General features: G+C 38.6%; 1 protein-coding gene across 2 annotated transcripts; it reads left to right on the top strand.

Moving 5' to 3' along the window:
- The first annotated feature begins 2,323 nt into the window (after positions 1 to 2,323).
- On the top strand, positions 2,324 to 20,302 carry LOC123775290 (nucleoporin NUP35). Of its 2 annotated transcripts, none has more exons than XM_045770309.2 (9): positions 2,324 to 2,632; positions 4,506 to 4,631; positions 6,179 to 6,303; positions 8,211 to 8,338; positions 8,673 to 8,835; positions 9,760 to 9,913; positions 10,324 to 10,413; positions 14,807 to 14,947; positions 19,556 to 20,302. In XM_045770309.2, the coding sequence occupies exons 2-9, from the start codon at positions 4,506 to 4,508 to the stop codon at positions 19,631 to 19,633; spliced, it is 1,005 nt and encodes a 334-aa protein (XP_045626265.1). In that variant the 5' UTR covers positions 2,324 to 2,632; the 3' UTR covers positions 19,634 to 20,302. The 2 variants fall into 2 exon arrangements, with proteins under 2 accessions (XP_045626265.1, XP_045626266.1); XM_045770310.2 differs by lacking the exon at positions 2,324 to 2,632 and adding an exon at positions 2,806 to 2,825 and having other exon boundaries at positions 19,556 to 19,777.
- The last annotated feature ends 1,649 nt before the right edge of the window (positions 20,303 to 21,951 follow it).

Here is a 21,951-nt window from a genome sequence, read left to right as displayed (position 1 = left end):
AAAGGATTGTGTCAGTAACATCAGTGGTATTAGTAGGCATTAGGTACAGACTGTGGATAGTTACCTGTAAGATAGTCCTGAATATTAGTACTGGAAGATGGAATATCATTTGCAAGGGATCGATGACCCAATGGAAGAGAAGAACCTATTGAACTCAAAAGCAGTGTCAGAGGCTGAAAGCAGACCATCATTATTTGACAGGAGTATTGGTTTGTTATTTAAAATCTTCTTTGATTCCAATATTTGTGAAATTGTGCTCCATGTTTTCTTAATGTTGCCCTTTGTTTGGGTAAATTTATCTTCGTAGTATTTAATTTTGGCTCTTCTAATTATTTTAGATAGCAATGATGAGTAATTCTTTGAAAATTCTTTGGAGACGATTCCTAACCTATACTTCTTCTCAAGGTCATGTTTCTTAATAATGAATTTAAGTATTCCCTTTGTGAGCCAAGGATTGTTTAGCCTTTTAGTTGTGACTTGTTTCGTTAGCATAGGACAGTGGGTGTTATAAAGGCTGAGAGTTTTTTGAAGAAAAGATTGCACTGCTAGGTTGATGTCCCCTATGTTCCATAATTCGGATTCCCAGTTGATATTAGCAGCAACAGCTATAAAATTGCTTATAGCAGTTTCATTGTGCAGTCTAAACCTTATCTCCCTTGTCTCTAGAGGTGGTTTGTTAATGTTGGTTAGGAGAAATGTGGGGTAATGGTCTGTGGTGCTATCGATGATTATCCCTGAAGTAAGCGGAGAGGTTATGTTGGTCCAGATGTGGTCAAGAGCCGTGGCAGTACTATCAGTGATTCTAGTAGGTCTAGTGATTAAGGGTATGAGGAAGCAGGAATTCATACAGTTGAGGAAACTAGCAGCAGGAGGGTTATCAGGCTCGCTGAGGTCAACGTTAAAGTCACCAGAAATAATTAAGTGGTTTGTGTTCTTTCTTGTGTTGATACTTTTAATACCCTATTAATATCCCCTTTGTTATGCCTATTCATCCATTTGTAAATCTCTATCATGTCACTCCTAACTCTTCGCCTTTCCAGTGAATGCAATTTAGGCTTTGTTAATCTTTCTTCACATGAAAGATTTCTAATTTGGGGAATTAACCTTGTCATCCTACGCTGGACACGTTCAAGTGAATTTATATCCATTCTATAGTACGGCGACCAAAACTGAACTGCATAATCTAAATGGGGCCTAACCAGAGCAAGATATAGCTGAAGAATAGCACCAGGTGTCTTGTTACTAACGCTTCGATTAATAAATCCCAGTGTCCTATTTGCCTTATTACGAACATTCATGCACTGATCCTTTGGTTTTAAATTCTTAATCATGTTGACCAGACCACACACTAGAAGTTGAAGGGACGACGACGTTTCGGTCCGTCCTGGACCATTCTCAAGTCGATTCTTAATCATAACTCCCAGATCCCTTTCGCAATCTCAACACCATCTGGCTCGTATCTTGTAACTCTATCATCGTTACCTAGTCTCAGAACTTTACATTTATCAGCATTAAACTGCATCTGCCAATCTTTTGACCATTTGACCATTATCTCAGCAAAGAAAACAAAGATACTAAATCGACATTTCTAACCAGTTGTGCGAATTCTTGTTCTAAACTGACTTCCCCATCCTTAATCCTTTTGTACCAAGCTCTCTTTCTACCTATAAGGTTTCTCAGATCCTTTGTTATCCATTTCGGGTCATTTGTATTTGATCTATTGAATTTGTAAGGTATACTACTTTCCTGTGTTTTGCTTAGAATATTTTTTTTTTTGTAAATAAGTTATGAATAGCCCGTAAGTGGAGGACCTTTGGAGCCATTACCAGTATCATTAGCTGATACTGGAGATCTGTGGAGGTGCGACTGCACCCTACGGAGAGGTCGTGACCTGTGATCATATCTTGCAATAATCCTCAAACTATGCTACAATGTAACTGTGGATAACCCTTAAATTTACTTTAGTGTACCTAATTTTTGTTCTCAAATTTCTTATATAATGAATTTTTGTATACTTTCTTACAATTACATTTTATACTCTCTTACAATGTATTTTTATTCTTACAATCTACCTGTAATTTTTTTTTATTTTAATAGAAATTACCTTCTTAAAATTATATGTTAGATTAAGGATCTGCTCGAAACGGTATGCGTGCTAATGGCTTTACAAGAAAGTAAAACTTCATTGCCCTGTACTCTCCTAAACCAAATGTACCTTCTTGTAAATAATTAAATAATAAATAAAAAGATGATAGGAAACGCCACACGGGATTCGAACCCGGATTTGACCATCGAGAACGAATCCGACTGTACAATTGTAAACGTAGAACTGTATGTATTCAAAGTTCTACGTCATCGCAGCTCTTTAAAACAAACTTTTCTACCTTACTCCGACCCGAACATTAACTTGATGTTAATCTAACCTTACGAAAATAAAAATATAATTTGTTGTGATTTATGTATATGTTAACGCGAGCTGTGACGTCACGAGGCGCTCAGTGAGGGAGCTTTGAACGTGTGAGTCAAGTGTTGTTCCTGGAGCCTTGTGGGTCACCCCTTCACTTGCTGGGTCATCCCTTGCCCTCCTGGGTCATCCTTAGCCTCCTGGGTCACCACAACCTGTTCTACTGAGGTAACTCTGCTCATGGACCCTTTGGAGACGGTCATTTTGAATGGTCAAGTGCGATGCAGTTTTTTTTTTTTTTTTTTGGCCCAGAGCTACATGGTGTTAGGTCACCAACCATGATGGGCCCGAGAGCTGGAGCCCAATGCTCTTGGTATGATGACAGTATAGGTGTGGGGGTGGATCATGCTGAACATTAAAGGTAACTAGTAGTACAGTCCTGTTCGTTCTCAACTTGCAGTCGGAAATTCCAGGTTCGAATCCCGGGCAGGGACAGAAATGGTTGGGCATGTTTCCTGTCCTGTTTCCTAATTCTCCTGTTCAATTAGCAGTAAGTAGGTATGCAGGAGTTAGTCAGTCAGTCAGTAGTGGGGGTTGCATCCTGGGGAGGGTCTGTAGGTCTGGGTATGGTCGTTTGGGACACGAAACGATTCGAGGAAGAAAGTTTTGTTAAAACCATACATATTACACACTACATACATACATATTATCCATACATATTGTTATGCTAGGCTGTATTAGGCTCAGTTGGGTTAGGTTAGGCTGGTTTTGATTAGGTTGAACTAGGTTAGGTTTCAATCTCCATTGACAAATCATACAGCAGCAATAACAATACATCCATAATCACACCATTTTATTTGTATTTTTTTTTTATATATACAAGAGCTCTTACATTCTTGTAAAGCCACTATCACACACAGCATTTTGGGCAGGTTCTGATTCTTGATTTTCCCTGAGATATAACCTACCAGTTTAAAAACCAAATATACCCGTTCACTGCTGAGTGGACAGAGGCGTACAGTTGAGGATCGCTGCCTAATCAATCCTCCCTGGCCAAATCACTCACGAAGTGTGGGACGAGCGTGTTACCGCTGCACTATGGGGACCATCATTAAACAATTAATAATTATGAAGTGGCAGCCAGTGTATACTATGGTGTCAAATAGTTTTGCTGGCATGGATATAAGGATATTTTTTTCTCCTGTCTTTCACAGATGTAGCCATTCATTTATATGGCGCTAACCAGTGTATATATTTTTTATTTTATTTTGACCTCCTTGGACAGGGTTAGAGATCTGTTAGTAAACATACACAGTACTGAAGTGAGTTATTGAGCACAACCACAGGTGATACTGGGCATACATTCTCATATATCTTGCACAGACAGGGGGTAAGATAGGGCAAGATCTGTTCTACTACTGTACATAGTACAGCTGGTCACTAAGCAATTGGCCACAGGCGATTGAAGTAAAGGATAAGCTGGAGATATCAAAAGTATATGAATAGTGTTTGATCCACCATATTTTATCAGGGACTGTAGGTGCAGTAATGTATTGATATTACAATACAGCAATATAGTCAATATAGTGTATAGTCAGTATTCTTAAAAATACACTCAATACAATACAATACACTCTTAAGTATTCTCATCAAAAGAATGATGGGTATTGTCCCCTGGATATTCATCTCCTAAATTAAAGAACCCAATTTTTCCATTTTTTGTCATTGTTTCATTAGTGATGCTATCTTGAGAACAATTACAGTATTTGAATTTACAATACAGAACTTTTACCCTAATGCTTTAAAATATTTTTTATTGGGGATAGTTTATTTTAAGAGGGATGGTACTTTAACCTAGTCAATTTTGAGAGTATTTGTTGGCATTTATATGCCTACTGTTATACTGTGCTTCAGATTTGTATATAAATAAGTGGCTACATATGAGTCAGTAGGCCTATTATTTTTAATATTCTTAATACCTTAGGAACCTACTGTGTACTATTAATACATGGGTAGAAACGACTCTAATGGGAATGCTTCCCTTGATTACCCTTTAATGATTAATGGAATTTAATTTTTGTGCAATGTTTTGTTTGGACAGATGGAGCCTATGACTTTGGGCAGCCCCGTTGGTTCTCCGACAGCCACCCCCCATGCTCCGCCTGCCAGCACAACACCCAGCACATTTCTTCCCTCCTTTCTCATGGGGGATATAGCCTCTCCGTCAGTGAGTATATCTGATCAATATCATTGTCTTAAAGGAACGCATTACTTTAATGATATATATATACTGTATGAGCTCACTTATCCGGACAATATGGGAAGGACCTCTCATCCCCCCATCGGATAAGCCTGACATCAGGATCAGCAGAATTCTTATTGGGAAAGTTTAAAAATGAGCATACAGTATTTGCAATTTTTTGTACCACAACCATCACAATTTGAATTTCCACACACTATAGTTAAAAAATTTCACCAGAACTGCAATTTAAACTGGAAACTTCAGCTTACCTTGTTGTAGTTCTTGATTGATATTGTACATCTTGAAATCAATAGTTCTTGAAAAGTAACATAACCTAACCTAATAGAACACTACTAATTACGTAAGTGTAGTTACAGTATGAAAGCTATGCTCGTGGTGTCCTGTTTTCCCAGCACTGTCATATAACGCTTTGAAACTACTGTACTGACGGTTATGGCCTCCACCACCTCAACCTGTATTCCAACTGTTTACTATAGGCAGTTCCCCAATTACAAAAGAGCTATGTTCTGAGACGATGTTTATAAAGCATTTGTTTGGAATGTGGATCAAGATTTTCCATAGGTGCATTGCTATCAGTAGGAAATGCGTTCCCAGGCCATTAAAAATCGTCCCAAAACAAATATTTTTGGGAATTTTTGGGATGTACTGAATAATATAGAAAACCACAACATAATTTACCTTGAATGATGGAGTTATCTTATTTGTCAAAGTTGGCTGTTTTTAAAGTGTGGAGTGGTATAATTACATGAATAAATAAATTAAAATACATGTTCTCTGTATTAGTGGTCTGCCATTTTGAATTGGCCTCAGGAGTAAACGCCTCCCCACCCTCCTCCTATCTGTAACCCGGGGCTCCACCCCACCAACACTGTAAACATGATCAAATCGTGTGTGTGGGGGGGGGGGGGGTCATTCATATAATTGTGTTATTTCTGGTATGTCATTTTTGAGGACAATGAACATTACTGGTGCAAGAACTGAACCCTGTGGTACTCGACTTATGACATTTCTCCAGTCTGATACATTGCCTCTGGCCTCATTTTTTTGTCTGAAAATTTTTCATCCGTGTTAGAAGCCTCGCTGTCACTTCTCCGATATGTTCCAGTTTCCAGAACAACCTCTTATGTGGGACTCTGTCAAAAGCCTTTATTTAGGTCCAAATAGATGCAGTCAACCCAACCATTTCTTTTCTGTAGAATCTCTGTGGCTCTATCATAGAAACTAAGTAGATTCGTTACACAGGATCTTCCAGATCCAAAACCACATTGTTATTATATCAGTTTTCTCCAGGTATTTTCACCAGTTTTTCCCCATTTGGTTTTACTGTGCAGTAGAGTACATGAGCTTGGCAAGGTCTGTTTTGACTGCCAGCTGATGAAACATCACTGATTGAAGGATCTTGGCTATCTGGTGAAGCTTCAATTTTCCTCTTCACACTGTTGTGCTGATTTAGATTTGTGATATTCCTCCAAAACTGATGCTATGCTTTAAACCAAGTTAAAAAATTTCAGAGTGGACGTTTAGGTGGTGGTGGAAGTGCCAGCCCAAATAAAACAACCCGTCAATTTTCGTCATCGGCATCAGTGTCCTCTCCAGGATCTCCGCAGCCAATGAAAGACCCATTTTTTCCTTCCAGGTAACTGTGTACTGTACATAAAATATTTATAGACAATTCTGTGTAAATCTTTGAATAATATATTCAATATATAAGAGTTACAACTGTCATTACTGGTTAGCCAACTTTCTCCTTAATTTTTTTATTTTTTTCCACTTCATATCAGTGTGATGTCACCATTTTCCATGAAAATTATCTTATCTTGCATAGAATTGCATCTGACATACCTCAAGATATTACTTCTCTTTTGTATCGTATACATACCATACTAAAAAATGCTTTTCTTCTAGTGCATAACCAGTGACTTTTCCCTTATTGTTTAATCAATTGCACCACATACCTTTGCATTTCCTTAAAATTCAAATATGTCTTGATCTGCGGCCGTTATTACTCCTTGCACACTAAGTAAACCCATCGTATCAGCTTGTTGCACATTCCCACTTTATAATTAGTCACCCATAGCTTTTGCAATTTATTGGTATCATACCAATCTTACTCTCTAGACTCAACAAACTACTTTTAATTTTGCTATTACATGAAGCATATACAATTACCACAGGATTTCTTGTATTGTACGATTACCTAGAATTTCAGTAAGAGAGGTCATTCATTGACCCATACCTCTTTATTTGTTACAGGGCCTACTCTCCCTACTCTCATAAATGCTTCTTCTAATACTGTACTACAAACATTCCCTCTTTAAAACTTTCACCATTTCTTTTCATATACTTTCCCTACATTTCACATACACATAAGCCTGCCTTTGTTTTCTAGGGTACTGTCAGGCACAAGTCTTAGATCCAGGTTCAATTCTGATCTTCACTGGAAGGTGATTAGCAAGATGGGTTGCCAGCCAAAATTTCCCAACCCTCTATTGCCATGGACAAGGGACTCTGTGCTCCACAGTTTTGGGTAATGGGATGAGATGGGGGAAGTTACCACATTCTTATGCTGGGATATATTTATAACTACAATAAGAAGAAAACCAGCATTGAATGTAATGAAACGCCATTTTCTGGGTGAGTCCCGGAGGCTCCCCGGCATCCCTCCCTCCACTCCCTCCTGTTGGCATTTTTTTCGCTTGTTTTTGACATCCAGCCTCGGAACTGGGGTGTGGATCGCCGGCGCGGTAGGTCTGGGGCTGCCCCTTTCCCCTCCCAAGGAGGGGGGGGGCTGCTCAGACAGCGGCGCGACGACGGATGACATCATACTAGTTTGCTCGATTTTGTTTGGGGAGTTCTATCCACTCGTTCGGCTTTTGGTTGCAATCTTCACCAGAATAGGGGTTTGTTTTGGGACGCCTACCTTTCTGGGTGCCTAACCCAGTTGATGGCAGACATTGAATGCTTCCAATTACACGGGGTTTCTATAGGCCATTGCACCCCTTGCCTCTCTAGAGGGAGCCAGGTTCTGGCTCGTGGTCCCCGGTAGGCCCATAAGAACTCGTACACATGACTGATGCCAAAGTCTGACATTAGCATATCAGCCTAGTAAGCTCCGGGGAGCCATATGGGCTCCCCCCTCCCCCCAGAAAAACTATCAAATTACTGTGCTGTGTATTATACATATTATAACAAAAAATTGCATAAATATTGTAATTGACAAATGTGTTCCTTGAAATAAAAGGAAGACCTTAACAGGGTGATGTGCATTTCAATTTCTCAAAAGCTGTTGAAGTTCCCATGGGAACTTAAAATGCTTTATTGTAGTATCAAGTAAGCAATTACTGTACTTAGTGACTGAAGAAATTATACATAGGCCAAGGTTTGTGGTGACCTGATTACAAAATAACATTGAACATTGTATCAGCTGGAGCCAACATGCTGATATAATATATCAGCTGGAGTCAACATGTGTGTCATGCTATTTAGAGATTAATCTTTTGCAGAATGTTTCTTCTTGTAAAATTAACTTTGTTTCACTTCTAGATTAGGACCAGATAAGCCAGGAGGACCCCCAACACAAGGCCTAATAGGTGTTCGAGGCCCATCTTCTCTGCCTCAGTCTCCAATCTCTGCACGTCTTGGAAGCCCGTATGTTGATCAACGTATTTTAGGTATGTCTAAATTAGCATGTTAAATGGGACATACTTGCAAATTGAACTTTAATTGGCAAGACATATTTTGTCAGAAATAGTCTACAAATCACAAACTAACATGTCTATTTTTTCAATAGTTAATTATTTCTGGAGGCGCATAAATTTCCAGACTGTGGAGTAAGCTTTTTTTAAGGCAGTGCCTACAATGTACAATGGTAGGAGTGCAGCTTCATAGTAAAAGAGTACAAAAAGTATTAGTCTGAATTTGGATATAAATAATAAAGAATGTGAGAACTTTACTTTTAGGGGATGTGTGTATAGTTATTTTCACCATTGCAGCATTCCCTTCCAGGTACTCCAATTGGACCACAAGCATATGGAGCACAAGGAACCCCAAGTTATTATGGTACACCTGGTTCACCTTTGGTCCCCGCCTCGCAGTCGGCCTACAGCAACAGTGTCTTCACACCTTCCAGAGATCATTCCAGTTTTCTTGTTCAAGATCCATTACAAGTGTAAGTACTGTATTGACATTCAATGTTGAAGTACAGTTTGATAACAATTTACAGTTGATTGGATTGTGCTGTGAATGTTTAGTCAAACTCTTCCTACACAGAAACTTGAATTACCAGTCATACAGAATCTTTCAAACGTGTCAATATTGACTGTCTCTACACTTCATGTTTACATTGCTAAATCAGCTTGCAAAACATCAGAAGATGCATGCTTCATGAGCTGGTTGACTTATGTATGAAATGAGTTTAACCCCATAGAGCTATATGTTTTAGAATAAATCAAGCCAAAAATGATTTCAAAATGTATCTTGCCAGCAAGTGGGAGCTTGTGAGTCCAGAGGTAGTGTGATGACAACTTTAAATATTGATCAAATTACTGTATTATCACAGATTTATATTTGTGTCTAAAATAAAGTTAGAGGTACAGAAAAAATTGGCCACATTAATTTGTATAAGAGTTGGCCTCTTGTAGACTTTAATATGCTGGTCATTTAAAAGGTTCTTTAAAATATGTAAATAATCATTCCATGGATTGGCTGTCTATTGTACAGTATTTCCAAAGCATACATCACGTCTTAAACTAAAACAGTTGCAATGTGTGGTAACAGTTCAGATTGTCTCAGTCAGAGCACACAAGAGGAAAATTATATTGAAAACCCCCCAAAAAAATAAAAGTAAATTAAACTAAAGAGAATGGGACTACAATGTTAATTTAAAGGGCATTGAAAATATGTTGTAGTTAGTGCAAGAAAGAGAAACAAGCATCAAATGGATTGGGAATATATGCTTTCTCTATAGTAAAATGTTTGACTGACAAGTTTTCTATATTGGTATAATTTGAAATTGTCTTGGGTAATTTGACACATTGCCATCTACCAGAGGTTTATTAACTGGGAATTTTTTCTTCTTTTCAACTACTTTTAGATCTGCAAGTGATGCCATGGAAGATACTTGGGTAACAGTGTTTGGATTCCCAGCTGCCGCAGCTTCATATATACTAACTCAGTTCACCCAGCTGGGCACTATCACAGAGCACCGCAATCCTGGCACAGGAAACTGGATGCATTTAAAGTATCAGGTAGGAAAACATGCTGTTGAAATATGTTAAGTGTTATGCATCTTCATTGTAGTAATAGCATAATTGCTTGTTTAACTTAATGTTCATTAGCTTTCCCCGATCTATTATTTTGTTATTCTTCTTGAGGGGATATTTTTGTAGTTTCTCTAGCTTGGGGAATGTCGGACAAATATTTAGAAATATTTAAATTTTAAAGAGTGTGTATATTAATTATATATGGTACTGCTGTTAAGCCATAATAGTATGCTGATAATTTCTCATTACAGTTGTACATGTCCTATAATGCTTATCCTGTTTCCTTTATTCATGCACTTGCACCCAACAATCTGATCTTATCCCAACTCTTAAGATCAACTTGTTAATATAAATAGATAATTTTAGTTTACTAATTCCACAATTGTCAATTTCAGACGAAACTACAGGCGAGAAAAGCACTGAGTAAGAATGGGAAAGTGTTCAGTGGAAATATCATGGTTGGAGTCGTGCCTTGCAGTGATAAGGTGAGTCTCGCAAGACATTTAACCCTTGACCACTCAAATGCGCAGAGTGCCTTAAGGTGCTCTGAGAGTGGTGTGTGGGGTAATCCTAGCAGGAAGAAATGTGCTTTTTATTTTGAATATTTTTGTTATATTGTATTTACTTTATATTGAACTATAATTCTAAGTGGACTGTATTTTAAGATTTAGCCTGCCTGTTTTCACCTGAACACACAGTCGGGGGGGGGGGGTGTCAAATATACACAGCTTATCCCACAATTGGTGGTGATAAATAAGACATGTATACATTTACAGTTAATTTTACATAGATTATACCACATATGGTGGTATTGAGTAAACTACAGTATAATGTTAGTTCTAGTGTTATAATTATATTAGTATAACTGTGAAAGCTTATCTATTTTGAGTAGTTATGACCTGTATTGGCAGTGTGAGAGCTGCTCCTCCAACATTGTGTGTTATGCCACAAGTGGTCTAGGGTGTGCCATGTAATGGCGCCTGGCTCTGTAATGGCAGCTACCAAAGCATGTAAGATGTCACAGGTTATGTATGTCGGCCAGCTCTACTGATGGGTGCCTGACAGCTGGGTGGACAGCGCTTCGGATTCGTAGTCCTGAGGTTCCAGGTTCGATCCCCGGTGGAGGCAGAGACAAATGGGCAAATTCTTTCTTTCACCTTGATGCCCCTGTTACCGAGCAGTAAGTAGGTACCTGGGAGTTAGACAGCTGCTATGGGCTGCTTCCTTGGGATATGTAACGAAAAGGAGGCCTGGTCGAGGACCAGGCTGCGGGAACGCTACCATTGAAGACTACCATTCCACCACAGCATCCAGCATATGACGTTGGCTGAATTCAGATGGAGTTGCAGGAGGGCCAAGGTGATCCAAGAGCACTGAGAGAGAGACTGCTTCTCCAGGGAGGTGATGCCCTTTATATAGTCTGGCGGTGATGACTCATCCAGTGTCAACGCAAGGTGGATATTTGGTCTACTAGCAAACTGCTCGTTTGTGGCTGGCGGTGACTTTGTGTTGAGCTGTACCACTGCCCATTGAAGGCGGCTAACTGCTTGTTTGTGAAGGCAAACTACCGGTTAGCAAAGGCGCCCGGCTTGCCTCTTGAGTCATACTAGGCCGTGCCAGGCCGTGCCAGGCCGTGCCAGGCCCTAGGGAGTACGGAGAGGTGGCAGGACTGACGACTCATCTGGGCTGGTGTAGATGTAGACTTCCAGTGCAGAGGCATTGAAGGTGAGGGAAAAAGGCAGTTCCACTGCTATGCAGGGGATTCACGTGACAATACACACACAATGACTAGCTAGCTCCCTCTCCGAGCATCTCCGCCAATGTTATGGTTCCAATATTCTGTCTTATGGACTTTGGGAGCTAAGCTTTACTTTTATTGATAATGATACTATATCCAGTCATAGTGAACACTTTTATTAATTCTAAATCACTAGACTGTAGTTAAAGAATAAGAGATTTGTAATGTTTGTTTTGATGATATCACGTTTCCCGTTCTCTTTTAAACTTTTACTGTCTAATGTAAATATAGTAGTATAACCAGGTTGGCTGGCTATATTGGATTAGTAATATTTAGTATTGATATGTTATGTGTCGGATTTCAGATATGGTGCTTTTTTTTTTCTTTAATTGGGCTATATTTTAATGTTTTTTAATGTTTTTATCAATCTTTGTGACTTGAAAGGCAAATGGTGGAGTTTGGAAACATTTTGACATTAACTTTACCTGAACATTTATAAAAACAACAAAAATATGACCTTAACAATTGCACTATGAAGTTTTTGCCAAAAACAGGTGTGCAGTGCAGGGGTTAGGGGGTTCAATTCTCTGGATCACCACATTGTAATTCCTAAAATATTCCTTGGATATATATGGTACAGAATTTCAAATTGCTAATTCAATTCTGTTACTTATATCAGTTCCTGAAATTTGAGTTGTACCACAATTTTACATTTTTTTGTAGGACTTGGCATGATGAATAGATATGAAGTAAATATCAAAATGTCATAAACATAATATTTTGAATAAAGATATTTGAAATAAAGGGTACTACATGCTCCAAAGTTCTTCTAATTCATTTTTTGTATATACAAGGTTAATCAATTTATATGTTAATAATAGCCAGCGGTATGTCAAATCTTGGGATTTGGTAGTAGGTAGCTTGGTAGTAGGATATACTGTAAAAGCATAACCCAATTTCCTTAAATTTCTATTAAAAACATCATTTGGCACAACCTGAATTTGCTTTGGATGAACAAAATTGTCATGTGACACGAGTCATTATCAAAAGCATAACACTAAAATTGGGTAGCCGTCTATGATAAACTCTACAGCTTCATTATGAATATGATGGCAGAATCTTGATTATTTTTCCAATAGTACTGTACAGTAATTAGGGACACAATATTCCCAATTATTGCTGTATATTTAGTAAACCCCTGTTCACCAGTTCAGTAGTAATAGAGAATATTTATGTAAAACAATTGGCAGTGTGTGTTCTGGGGAAAATATGGTAGGCTATATTTCTGAAATGGAGTTGGAGGTTGAGAGTTGATCCTCTTTTCATAGGGTTTGTCCAAGCTTTGACCATAGCCTTCTTTCTCAGGTGGGAGGAGTGGTCCTTTCCTGTTTAGTAGTAGTCTGGGGCTCTGCAATTGAGGGAAGGTCAGAATGGAGAAGAGTGAAAGCCAGATTATACATGCAAAGTTCATTCCTTAGTTCAGAGTTGCTGTTTATTATATATGTAATTAACTAAGAGTAGAAGGATGCAGATGATGCAAAGCCCATTAGAAAAGCAACATCACAGGATGATTACAAAATAACAGGAGGATCCAATCATGCTACAATAAAAACATGCTAACCCCCATAAAATAAAATTGTTGTAATTAGGTCTTGATTTGCTACATATTATATGAAGCTGCAGTCAAAAGAATGGCCTTAAGGAACCTAATTAATTAATCAGAACCTTACACAGTACACTGTACAGCCTATGTGGGGGCCAGTCATCAAGTAAGTAGCTTTTGCATGAAAGTCTCAGCTTGTGAAGTATAAGAATATATCTATATGGTCTTGATTTGCCATAAGACTGACTACAGAACTAAGAGAACTAGACTGAGAACACGCTAGGAGAGTTAAACCTAACATCATTGGGAGAGAAAACCATAGGATACATGATCATTATATTTAAAATTATATGGGGAATTGATGAAGTAGACAAGAATAGCATGTTTAGACTGAGGAAACTGAATAAGAGGATGCAGATGAAAAGTAGAGCGAGTGTGTGGGGGTTAGCACCAAACGGTTTTAAGTTAAGACTTGGCAACATATTGTACGGAGATCAGAAGTAGTACAAACACTATAATAACTTTATTGTACTGTGTAGTATACTTTCATGCATTAGATAGTATGTTACATAAATAACATTGACTCCTGAACAATGCCTTTGATGTTGCTTGTCTAATATCTTACCTCTCATTGGCATCCCAAGAGCTATTTAGGATAATTTTAATATCCTGACACTGATGGTGCTAAGCGGTATTCCTGGCTTGGTTCACTTATTCTGGGGGATCTTCGTGGCTCCCTGAAGCTACTAGTTGACATGGTCACAAACTGCTAGTTGCCATCAGTCAGAGTTCTTTTAGGCCTACCAGGGACAATGAGCCAGAAGCTGGACCCCTCTAAAGAGGTGCATAAGAGTAGTGGCACTGATCAAATTGTCAGTGAATTTTAATAATGTCCGTCACCACTGGGGAAAGCGTCCACAAAGTCAGCAAGACAAAACATACTGCTGCTGTTTATAAGGAAGTATCAGTGCCTCAAACTTGCCACAAGAACTCCCCAATAATATAAACACATAGTCGAAAAGTTACGAAACTAGCACAAGCTCATTCGTCCAACCACCTCCCTCGTTTGGTGGGGGAGGAAGGCAGACCAGACCAGTCGGCTGCTCCACCCTCAGTTCTATGATGGGAAAAACCATCCCTGACACCCTGGGGAAGGGAGGGTGTCAGGGAGCCACCGGAGCTCGCCTAGACATTGGCATTTCATTACATTCAATGCTTGTTTTCTGGGGAGCCTCTTGTGGCTCCCACAAAAATTCTGGCACCGAAATAGAGCAGGTCAACCTGGACTCCCAAGACTTAAATGGGGCAACTATTTAGGGCCAAACTGGGGACCCACTGCATATCCCATATAATCATACATGTATAATATAATCTAATCTTTCAGTTTTGCTTTTTTTATAATTACAGTACTGTATCTGTTTACACTTGTGCATCGTCTGTTTTGTGAGCTCCTTTCAGAAATTCACATTTTTCATGTTCTGTACATGAATTTTTAATTCATGAAATTGTGAACTTAGTAATTCTTGCACTATTTCAGACAATTACTGGGGATAAAGAGAACATGTCAGCTAACTTGAGCAGCCTGATGTCTCCTGATAATTCCCACCTAATGAGCACTCCGAAAGCTAATATGAGGCCTCTGACTCAGGCATATCAGACGGCTCATGCTGAACACGAGGTATGTTAGATGACTTACATTTACATTTTGGTAAATTAAACATTTGGTGGAATTAAAAAAACAAATAACGGGCAACACCGAAGCAAATACTTGTGAAAAAATAGCCATAGTCTATTTTAATAGGTGCTGTTTCTGTTTTAGAAGTGCTGGGTGGGCACGTTGATTTTTTTTTTTTTTTTTTTTTTTAAAGTTTTCTGACAGCTGAAGGGAGCTGGCTGAAAGTCTCCTCTCTTCAGTTTGATGCTGTGTTGCCACTTCCTTAAGGATGTTCAGTTCCTGGAGGAAAGAGGGAAGCAAAGAAAAATATTTTAGTGTTTGACAATTGGGATTGTGGTCGATTGTAGTTTAGAATAAATGTCATGCTTTTGGTTCAGTATTGGGTTTATTGTTGATTAATTTATTACAAATAAATACAAAGGAGCAATCGTTACCTTACTGAACTTGACTAGGCACCTTACAACAGTACATTCCTTAAACTTTTTACTATGCAAGTTCAGACTTGGAAAGTAGCCTTTCAGTTACATTCATGGCCTTATTGTTCACCCAATTATTCTGGACTATATTAGTTTACTCATAAATTATAATACTGTATATACAGTAATCCTTTGCTTTGTAAGGAATGCACTCTTGAGAAAAGAATGTTTAAACCAAACTTGGTTTCACATTGTTAAATGTAACACACGATGGATTTACAGTGTGAGAGGATTTAAATCCTTTCCTGCACCAGTCATGTGTCCATGACACATGACTGCTCAGTTGGGGAGCCTGTCGTCCGAGCGGACAGCACGCTGGACTTGTGATCCTGTGGTCCTGGGTTCGATCCCAGGTGCCGGCGAGAAACAATGGGCAGAGTTTCTTTCACTCTATGCCCCTGTTACCTAGCAGTAAAATAGGTACCTGGGTGTTAGTCAGCTGTCACGGGCTGCTTCCTGGGGGTGGAGGCCTGGTTGAGGACCGGGCTGTGGGGACACTAAAAAGCCCCGAAATCATCTCAAGATAACCTCAAGATAATCATTCAATGCACACTCCATACCTGTGAACAAATCCACAAGAGCACTTGACGTGCCGTGACGAGGATTCGAACCTGTGTCCGGGAGCATCCCAGACACTGCCTCAATTGACTGAGGTACGACAGGGTAAAATACCTGTGTTTATAGGTCAATGGAAAGATTAGTAGAACAATACTGTACAAAGACAGGTATATTGCACCTAAATTCAGTTCAGGTTTGATTGCCATATATTAATATGGACGTAATTCACTTGAACAGGTACAGAGCCCCAGAATTATAAGTCTGAAATATTGTGTATGGCCAGATATGAAAAATATGAATATATGGCTAGAAATATGAAGATTGATTGTGAAAACTTAATTTACAGTTACAGTATTGGAAAGGCAAAGAGTAAGAGTTGACATGGTTAAGTGTACAAATGGATGAAAGGTTTTAATGTAACAAAGGGATATTAATAAGATGCAAATGTATCTAGACAAAATAGAACACTAAACGATCAATAAAAATTGGGTAAATTTAGATTCGGAAAAGACCTGGGCAAATATTGGTTTGGGAATTACATTAATTTTTGGAACAAATTACTTGGTAATATAATAGACTCTGGGGAGTTTTCAAGGTTAGGTTAGAGACACGGTGAATGAGTTTGGGTGGATATAAATAGGGGCTGCCTCATATAAGCCAATAAGCCTTCTGCAGTTTCCCTTATTCTGATGTTCTTAGGACTATGTAGTGATATATTCCTCAAAACATTGTATATTTGTAGAATGAAAATTTTATTGGAAAAATACAATGCATATTATGCAACAAATTTTATTATGTAATGTTAAAATAGATTTTAATTTAAATAAAAGATTTATAGGCACAATAAATTAGGTTACTTTTAAAAAGTAACAACCCTCAGTTTGGAAAATCTTGTACAGTACTGTACATGTCGGCTAACATTGTGGGAAATATTAGGATGTGTTCCAGATGTCTACCAAAGTCAGCTTTGTTCTCAATACATCTCCTATTAGATTAATTTTATTCAGGTATTAGTCACTGAACAGCATTAATCAAAACAATATTAAATCTAATTGCAACTCGGTTACTATAGCAGTGAAGCTTTGTGAGCAGGGACCCCTTCAAGGATTTTGCTTTGTGTTGAGGAGGACTTGTATATGATTCTCTGGGGTTGGTGGGGATTGCCTCCTCTCTTGCCCCTCCAGGCATTGTACATGAGAAGGAAACCAACGTAGGGGTCCCACTTGGATCATTGGACCACTTGTCCGGGGGATCGCATGCAAAGAGCCGTTCTTGGAGATAGGTTTGGGTGTCTGCGTTGGGCTAGAGGGAGACAGCTCTATGCATTGGTGTTGGAAAATGTGCAATGCAGTAGGACTTCTGTTGAAAAAAGGGAACAATGGTTTTGGACAACGCATACTTTCCTGCACCAGCCAGCGCTCGGCCACCCTTGCTGTCCTGGTATGTTGTTCTCTTGGCTCTGAGGCCCAAACTTAAAAAAATTGGATGTCTGGTAAACGAACTCACTCCTTCACTCAGGCTCATGGGGCAGACTGTGATGGAAAATCGGGCTCCATAGCTCCGGCTTTGGTTGGCCCAGATGCAGCTTCATCTTTGCTTCACCCTACTGATCCTCTCCATTCCATTGCCACTTCTTGGTAGGCATGACTCCCAAGTCCCCAGTCTCCAGTGGTTACTAGCTCATCACTTGGAGGGACTTTGGTTATTACAACTGTGCCTTTTAACCCCCCCTCCCTTTCTTAATTGTGGTACTCAGTGCTGTCCTCACAATCAAACCTGTGCATTTCTTTCAACCACTGCTACACACCATGATCTGTTTGCCCCTCTGTACCTGAATATTTTGATATGTCACAATGACCTCGCCCATCCTGATGATTTACTCTTACAGAAATATCTTGACTGTGGATATGTTACCTTTAATCCCCATCCAGACTAGCCCATGTCATCGAGGCCCCTTGTAAGGATGTAGCCAAATGCCTAGCTACCTTGTCTTGCATTGGCGAGATCCTGGTTCGGGTCTCCAAAAATGTCAAATTAAAGGCCAGCATAGTCATTTTCCCACACCATGTTGCAACTGGGGACAGGACTGCCATGAGGATATTAAATGCTGTCATCCTTGAGGCCAAGGTTATCCTATCCTCCAGATTGATAATATTCACTCAACCCCTTTACAGTTGTCACTGTCAATCCCTTAGAGGAGTAAAGACCATTTTTTATTGTTGGAATGTCCCGTCATTTGATAATTCTTGCTAGTGCCAGATGCTCCATTCAGGAAATGGGCCCCCCTCTCAATGCCTCTGCAATAGATGCTGGAAATATGGGTATGGAACCTTGAAGTGTAATAGTGAGGTGTTCTATTGCCCCTTGTGTGGTACATCTGGCCAGTCAAGGTCAGTTGTTGTTCTCCAAGCTCACTGCATCATTTGTGGTGATGCCCATCTTGCCTTTTCCTGCATGTGCATACATGCATGACAGAGAGATTTCCTGGTTTCACCACAGCCAAAGTAATTTAATTTTTTTTTTTTTTTTTTTTTTTTTTTTTTTTTTCTGTGATCAGGGAATGCATTTTCACAATACAGTTGTGGGGGATTCTGACTCGTTGGATTTTATTTATTTTAATTATTGGTTAATTTATTTATTTAATGAATTCTAATTTATAATTAATTTTGGTAGTGGACTCTGTGTTTGAGTGGACTGTGTTTAAATTGAATTCTCCCATTAGTCATATCCTACACAAGTTGGGGGGGGGGATTATTAATTATAGTCTATCAATCAAAAATTATCAATTGACAGGAAAATTTGTACTTAAGTGTAAGTGTCACGAGATAAAAAAAGTGTTAATAGAACACCATCTTACTCCTTAGTATATGAACTGCATTGTCCCACTTAGTTATGCACCTCCTTATAGAATGTCCTGATTTTCAGAATGAACATATGTAAATCTTGCTTTCCCTAATGTGCCTCAGGTGTTTCATGGCCCTCGATAGAATCTATGGTTACCTTTGATATCACTTGCCTTGTTTTCCTTTGTTCTTGTATTAACATTGAGTGATATTTAGTACCTTTCGAATATCGCCTTTTAAATACAATATGTAGTATTATGTACATTGCTAGATAATCTTCCCAGCTTGGCATTATCTTTTAATAAATACTTAATTCCTGGACAGGGAGTGTTGATTGAGTGCCATTTCTTATCTACCCAGGTTATAAAAAGAATTTGTGGGTCATGTTACTACAGAGAAAACTAATAGACTAAGGTTTATGATAGTGTTAGAAGTGAGAGCTCCAAGTACAAACAAAACTCAAGTCGTTTAATCATTATTTATCTTCGAGTGTGTGTAAAAATAGTTTGGTTTTTGTCTCGATATACCAGGTAAGACAGATTGGTACCTTCCTAAATTTCCTGATGCATGGCTATTTATTTTCCTTAATGAACACCACTTTGTACAAAACAGATTACTTTTAGTACTGTAGTTTAATATGATTTTGAAGCCCTGAATATTCAACCTGCAGTTGTAGCATTGGACCATAACCTTACATCTTGCCATAATGAAAATTGATATGGTTTGTTTTGCAGGTGATACCCAAAGTCAACACACCAAAGAAGAACGACAGCTTGGTTTCTCGAGCAATGCAGCACATACTGGGAATGTAATTGGAATTCCGTTTTCTATTTTTTCCTCCTTTTGTTTTTCCATCTTGTTGCAGAGACATTGCATCCTTCTTTGTTGTCCATTGTATCTATTATCTTCTACAACTCAAATTTTATTAATGCTTTGATATTTCTGATGTATGTAATAGTACAATTCATGTGAAAACCTAGTGCAATGTTAGAAGAATTTTTTTAGCATTAAACCACCTGAAGGAACACTAAATATCATGCTCCAGAATGTTTGCCAAGGATCTACATGCAACGTTACAGGTTGAACATACACCAATTTCTACACATGTTTACTGGATAGGTAATTTTTATTAGTTTGTCTACAGTAAATGATTTATTGGGACAATACAAATACAAAAAATAATAATTTTTAATAAAGATTTTATGTTCATATGTATTGAAATTCATGTATGATTAGTGCTCATTGATGCAGTTATAATACTATATCTTTGTGTATTTTAAAATTACTCGCTCGTGCGTGCGCATATTTTCAATATCAAAATAGACTAAAAATTTGAGCACCATTCTGTTTACTTCACACATGTTACAAAACTGTAATGCCTATTGTTGGCCATCTACAAAGAGTATTGTATGCTGCTACATGCAGTGGTTTACCTTTTACTTTTCCTAAATGACCTACAAAAATAAACATGCTTTTATTAATGTCGTTTTTAAATACTACCTAGTCATCAGATGTGTAATTTAAATAAAAAGTCTTGTGTAAGAATGTAACATGCAAGATCAGAAAAGAAAGCTACTTTTTTGCAATATTTCTCCAGGATAACCACTTATCTACACAAGAATACTAATTCTGGGTAGGTTCAAGCTGCCGTAATAATTTTGCATTGCAAGAACTAGTGATTTTTGCGCAAGCCAATTTTCTGCAATTGGTTTCGATCTTAAAAGCTGTTTAAAATGTGAATGCTTTGGTTACATTGTACTGTACAGAAAATTTCATCAATGTATTCCTAAAGGAATACTGTACTTTGGTTTAATTAAATTTTTTTTTTCTCGGGGAGGAGGGGGGGGGATATACCATATAGATTTTCATGGATTTGTTTTTGTTTATTTTGGCAGTTTGTGTTGTCTGGAGAACAGTGTGGGTGGTAGTAAGTACTCCTGTATGTGAATTGTGGTGATTGTTGATTGATTTGAGTGGGTGGGTGTGAGTACACATTGACACTATTATGTTGCCTACTACAGTAGTATACAGGTCTAGATTAGCTGCCTGGTTCCCTGCATCATAAAGGCAGCAAGTCTTACCATTATCAAATGGTGCTCTCTCCATTCCCTCATAATCCTTGATTAACATGCGTGCACACACCTAATAAAACCACAAAAAAATCAAAATGCCCAACAAAACATTTCAAGACGCCCCCCCCCCAAAAAAAAAATACAAAACGCTCGACGAAAATTCTAAAATGCTCAACAAAATAAATCCAAAATGTCCAACAAAAAATTTAAAATGCTCAAAGGAAAAAAATACCAAGTGCCCAACAAAAAAGTGGACTTACTCTGTCCAAGCATGGAGACCTATACTGTACCGTCAAAGGGACATGTACAGCAATACAATTTTGGGCAACACGTTGAGAATGATAGTTTTATGTTTATTTAGTGTAGTTGGATGTTAAAAACGGCATGGCACATCATGATGGGATGAGATGAGGATGCGTGTTATGTGCTTTTAGTGGAGTCGACTCTACTTTCTTTGTTGCCGGAGTCGGGTAGGGCATAGTGTAGAAAGTAGCCGAAGATGAGGCCTGTAGCAGAGACCTTCATAAAGGCCGGGGTAGAGAGCTCAAAGGAAGGCAAAAGTGAAGAGCTATAATGAGAACGGGAATGAGAGCGCCAAGCCATTATGACTATTGGAGAGTGATCAAGGATTTGGAATGTGATGGGGGAAGGAATAGAGCAGAGCTTGGATGAGGTTTGAGGGCAGGGAGCTTGAACAAGACTAGGATTGGCTGTCTGCTCTCAACCCATCCTCGGACCTAAGTTCATTCCATCCAGTGGTCAACCCCAAAGACGCATTCATGAATTTTAACGTGCTGTTCAGTCAAAACAGGAATTATGTCAAATATAAATTAGTATTATTTTATATTGCCATATTGTATATGTTTAGGCACTGGTTAGGTTAGGTGTTTTAGGTTCAGTTGGGGATTATTTGTATTTGTAGTACGTGGGTGAAGCATTTACAACGTTGTGGTTCGAACGAAATTCGTCAGTGAAGCACTTGTTCCGGAAGTGTTCAGACGTCATCAGTTGTCATGTGTAAACCGTTTTAATTTTATAAACCGGGTTTGGTGGGTGCA

This window comes from Procambarus clarkii, chromosome 70, assembly GCF_040958095.1.
Source record: "Procambarus clarkii isolate CNS0578487 chromosome 70, FALCON_Pclarkii_2.0, whole genome shotgun sequence".
Taxonomy (NCBI): Eukaryota; Metazoa; Arthropoda; class Malacostraca; order Decapoda; family Cambaridae; genus Procambarus; species Procambarus clarkii.
Note: the sequence above shows the minus strand (reverse complement) of the source record. Positions and strands in the feature narration are given on the sequence as shown.